The sequence below is a fragment of the Macadamia integrifolia genome, chromosome 2 (assembly GCF_013358625.1).
Source record: "Macadamia integrifolia cultivar HAES 741 chromosome 2, SCU_Mint_v3, whole genome shotgun sequence".
Taxonomy (NCBI): domain Eukaryota; kingdom Viridiplantae; phylum Streptophyta; class Magnoliopsida; order Proteales; family Proteaceae; genus Macadamia; species Macadamia integrifolia.
In genome coordinates, this window is record NC_056558.1 from 36,958,979 (window position 1) to 36,964,355 (window position 5,377).

General features: G+C 38.3%; 1 protein-coding gene across 4 annotated transcripts in view; it reads left to right on the forward strand.

Annotated features, from left to right (window-relative positions):
- Positions 1 to 1,383: 1,383 nt before the first annotated feature.
- LOC122070177 (serine/threonine protein phosphatase 2A 57 kDa regulatory subunit B' beta isoform-like) overlaps positions 1,384 to 5,377 on the forward strand; it is a 14,329-nt gene continuing 10,335 nt past the window's right edge. Inside the window, exons 1-2 of one of the 4 annotated variants that reach the window (XM_042634292.1) lie at positions 1,384 to 3,084; positions 4,547 to 4,597. In XM_042634292.1, coding sequence (XP_042490226.1) covers positions 1,888 to 3,084; positions 4,547 to 4,597 — 1,248 coding nt within the window. In that variant the 5' untranslated portion in view covers positions 1,384 to 1,887. The remainder of the gene's footprint in view (positions 3,085 to 4,546; positions 4,598 to 5,377) is intronic. The other 3 variants (XR_006137694.1, XM_042634313.1, XM_042634301.1) reach the window with 3 other exon arrangements.

Here is a 5,377-nt window from a genome sequence, read left to right on the forward strand (position 1 = left end):
TCATACCTTCAATGTTGCTCCTTTTAAGAACCAACTCTCCAGCAATAACCTAAAACCCTCCACTCTCATGTCTCTCATTGCAATCCCCTTAAATCAATCTAACACGAGAATACACCGCAGGAAATTTTATGCTCAATTCTTTACCATCTTAGAGAGAACTTAAGTATCATCTTCTATGGTCAAATCTCCTCTAGGCTACAAGCCTACAACTACTTAGTGAGATCGAAATCGAGCGTGTCCTCTGTTGAATTGGCTGATTTCTCCTCTACTATATCTCTTTCATTTTTATCATCAGTTGCTGATTTTGAATATGTGAAAATCAGTTCATATTGTCTCTGATCTTTCTCGTTTTGAACATTGCCCTTCTTTAGAAACCCTTTGTTGAACCCCATGACCCTCTCGACACCCCTTCACCCTCCCAAATTTCTTCTCAAACTTGTTCCATCTTTTTTTTCTTTTTTTCTTTCTATTGGACTGTTGTACAATCGACAATGATATATGAAATAGAATGTTCAGTAATTAAGAAGTGTCATAAAGATAAGTTATATCTAGTAGAGATGATGATATTGAGATGGAAGGGTGTCATAAAGATAAGTTATATTAAGATTGTATCGAACAAGATTATATAAGCCTTGATGTTCATCAAATGCAGACTGGTGGAGTCGAGGTCGATGAAACAAGATGGTGATATAATGAGCATTGGGTCGGAAGGATTGGAGTTCACTTAACCAATCAAGATCAGTCTTAAAAAGCAGAAGAAGTTTGGCAAAATATTGGGAGGTAAGACAATTAGCTCGGTATTAGGTTAAATAATGGATAAGGAATTAAGGATTGGAATAGGGAAGTAGATGACTATTTTGTAGACTGAAAGTAAATGCCAGAAAAACACAGAGAATGACTATTTAAAACTGACTTGAAAATTACCCAAATTCATGATAAACTTTGAGAAAATCATTTAAAGTGACATTATCATAGTCAACGGAGGTAGAAATAATGAGAAAAACGAAAAAACATGTGTATTTTTGCACAGATCAATGTAACCGACCCCATTTAATTGAGATTTATCTATAGAAATATAAATAATTCCCATATCCAAGTCCAATTGTAGATTTTGATGAGATCTGTATGTGCAACGGGGAAGTAGAGTGTCAGTTGGTCGTTATTTTGAGGATTTCCTTTGGTAGGGTGACCATTAAACTGGGTGTAGCAAAGTGGCACAACGTCTACAAAAAGGGTAATTTAGTCCTATTGAAATATGTACTTCGAGATACGTATATACGTATATGGTATTGGTATCTATGATGAATACATAGAATTAATGAAAAGAAGAAAAAAAAAATTCCGGAAATAATTCATGTTCTCATATCTGTTGCTTTCTAGGTTTTTGGTCATTTTATTTCATCTTTTGCTGATTTTCTTCGTCTTTCTTCCAATTTTAATTCTCTCTCTTCTCTTTCTTTCTCTATCTGTCTCTGTTCCGTGTATCGGTGGCTGCAAATCAATGAATGGATCGTCCGAAAACTAAGTGGGTTTCTGATGATTTGATTGATTTGGTTTTATTCCGGCGACCTCTTACAGTTTACAGATGGTTCCGCCGTTCAATTTCTCTGGGGTCGGATTTCATGATGGTTCGATTTAAATTTTAAATTTGAAAAACGGCGTTCTTCGTCATCTGGTTCAGACGCTTCAAGAGGTTCTTAGATCCGCGGGTTTTCGATTTCTTCAAAATGTTATTGACATCTTAGAAGTGAGAGAAGTTTCGATTTTATTTGGTTTGTTTCAGTTGATGTTTCTCGGTTGTGGGGTTCTTCAATTGGCTCGGTATTGAAATTGGAACAGAAGAAGATTAAGAAGATCTAGGGTTAGGGTGTACCATCAGAAGGGGAGATGTTCAATAAAATCATTAAGCGTGGGCATCGTAAGGTCTCCAAGTCGGATCTCCATGAACCTGCAATTTATGGAAATGGTGCTTCAGCATATCGGAATTCTGGATCGGTCTCCACATCGAATGTTACCGTGAACCATGCCTCTCGACCCACCATTGTTGCCCCTGGTGCCAATTCTCAGCAAAATGCAACAACAGCTTCTTCCAATTTACTCTCCTCCTCTGGGTTTTCTTCGGGTATCGTTGAAACTCTTCCCATGTTCAGAGATGTTCCCGCTTCCGATCGCCCCAGTTTGTTCCTCCGAAAGCTTCAACTTTGCTGCATCATTTTTGATTTTTCTGACACCGTGAGATCGATTCGGGAGAAGGAGACTAAGCGTCAGACCCTTCTTGAACTTGTAGATTTCATACAATCGGGTAATGGCAAACTTAGCGAGGACCTCCAGGAAGAGATGATACGAATGATTTCCATCAACATTTTCCGTTGCTTGCCCCCATCTTCCTATGAGAATACTGGCGCCGAAGCCACTGACCCAGAGGAGGATGACCCGTATCTCGAACCTGCGTGGCCTCACTTGCAGCTTGTGTATGAGCTGCTATTGAGGTATGTTGTGTCGTCTGATACTGACACTAAGATCGCTAAACGTTACATCGATCATTCCGTTGTTTTAAAACTCCTCGATTTATTTGATTCCGAAGATCCGCGTGAGCGGGAGTACTTGAAGACCATTCTCCATCGTATTTATGGGAAGTTCATGGTGCACCGTCCTTTCATAAGGAAGGCTATAAACAACATTTTTTACCGTTTCATATTTGAGACGGAGAGACACAGTGGAATTGGGGAGCTGCTGGAAATTCTCGGGAGCATAATTAATGGGTTTGCCTTGCCAATGAAGGAGGAGCATAAGTTGTTCCTCGTTCGTGCTCTTATCCCACTCCATAAACCTAAACCTATTGCTTTGTATCATCAACAGCTCTCCTACTGTATTACCCAGTTTGTTGAGAAGGATTACAAGCTGGCAGATACTGTCATCAGGGGGTTGCTAAAGTACTGGCCAGTCACAAATTGTCAGAAGGAGGTTCTCTTTCTTGGAGAACTAGAAGAAGTACTGGAGCTAACGCAGTCTGCGGAATTTCAGCGTTGCATGGTTCCACTTTTCAGACAAATTGGGCGTTGCCTTAACAGCTCCCATTTCCAGGTTTGGGAAAATTTCTTTTAATTTGTTATAGCTTCTTAGATTCTATAATTCCGCATTACTCAGGTTATGTTTCTATTGAGATGCTGAAATTTGTCTTATTAGAACATGAAGATACGGACATTGTGGATATTCTTACTGCCAAGTGATTTTGATTAGTTTACTTTGAATCTTGGTTTGTTTATGTTTGTTCTTCTCTTGCCGCCCCCCACCCCCCACCCCCCACCCTCCCCCTCTTCCTCTTTTTTCCAGGGACCTTTTGTGCCTTAAAAAGAAGCTAGGTGCTTTTGCCCTGATGTACCAGAGAAGCCAAATAACCCTGAAAATTCTATTCTTGTGCAACAAATCTGTTTACTGAGAGCCTTGCCTTAGTATATTTGCAAAACAGGTTTCAATAGCTGCTGAAGATCAATTATAAATTGCTTCTGAATGGGAGATCCTTACTGCTGTTCAGACGTCGGTTCTACTTACTATACTGACCATAGAGGACAGAATCTTTAGTTTTTGGAGTTGCTTCCCATGACCCCCTTTCTCTCAGTTTTCATTGCCTCAAATCTTGTGGAAATAAGTTTTGAGGTGGTAGGTTTTAGATGGGTGGGTTTGCCTCCTTACACTCTGGTTTTGCATATGAGTGATGATTTTTGTGTGCCACACACTTGCTTTACTTCTTGCCCGGCAGAAGTAGAATAAGATAGGTTTCTTGCTCACTGACCATTTTGCTTGCGCAATATTATTTCTGTACTTTATTCCTTATGAGTTCAAAGGAGTCAAAGCTTAATAGTTACACTATTGGGCATGTAGAAAAGACAATGAGATTCTGATTTAGTGAATGAATCCATTTCTAGAATGAGTGAATGATCTCTTGTTAGGAATAGTTATATAAGGCCCTAGGATTTTATCCTTGGTGAGTGACAACAAGGACTATTTTTTTCCCTATATAAGTCGAGGATTAGAAAACTAGATCAGCTGCCAGCACTCTCCTTCACGATGTGCTATCTAAGAACTAGCTACGTGCCATTCTGTTGCAGCTTGCCTAGGTATGTGCTAGGTGGATCTTCTGAATTCCCTGGTGGGGGCTTGATATACCCCATCTAGTAGTACTTGGCTAAAACCTGAAAACTAGCTTGTATTGAGGTTCAGGCTGTGTAACAGGTAGCAACTGGTCAATTGGCTCAACTAGCCAAGACCCTATCTATTTCTTCTAAGGAAAGATATTTATGTCAAAGAAGAGGAAAACTGCTTTTAGGAGAAGTTGGTCAATGTATAGTGTGCAGTCCTCTTGTACCCACCCAATTCAATACTGATAGATTTTTTTTCCCCTCTTTTTAGTTGAGTTTTAAACATGGTTCGAGATTTTGGCTGAAATGACCGAAATCTTGTGAAATATTTCGGTTTTGAAATACATGTGACTTTATAGTATGCAATATTTCATCCAAATTTGAGATTTTGGTGGTTGATTTCGCAGGTTTCAGTATGTCGAAATGATCAAACGAAGCCAACCATCAAAATATGCAGAGTTACGACCAAAATTCGGTGGTTTTGCGAACTGTTTTGATTTTGATCAAGATCGATACTGACTTCTTGAACCTTGGTTTTAAATCAGTGATTTCTACTTCCTGACCTCATTCAAGTAAAAGAACTCCTTGAAGTTAATGATCAATTTCTGAAAATACAAGTATTTGTTGCAAGGTATCTAATGCTATATGAATATCCATATAATGGATCTCGTATTGCAAGTAGGCTCAGTGATCAAATCTGTAATCATATCCGAGATAAAGGAAGCAACTGCGTTGTTAAGGGAAGAAAATTGATGGAAAGGAAGGGAAGGGAAGGGAAAACAGATGAGATTGGTCTTCTTGGGAGGAAGAAGAAAGAAAATGGAAAAAGAAAGGAGAAGAGAAGGAATCAAGTTTGTGATACCAATCCCTATGCATTGCTCAACATTACCAGAAACCCTTTAAAAAAAAAATCATTTTCATTGCTTAAATCATATCCAAAAATGATGGGGAATGTGTTTCTTATGTAAAGACCTTCTATAATTCCTAAATTGACTCATAAAAGGACTACTAATTACTTGAACAAAATCAGTAAAGTTAATAAACTCCAAACATAACTCCATCTAACTATTAAGTATTCTAATCTAACTCAAACACTTATCTATGTACTAATTTTATACACACTTCATGGGATTATAAATTAGGTCAATTACATCATAAACCCAAAAATATAAAAGTCAATCTTGGATATAAGCTCTCATATGTATTTTTTATTTTTTATTTTTTTTGGGGGGGGGGGG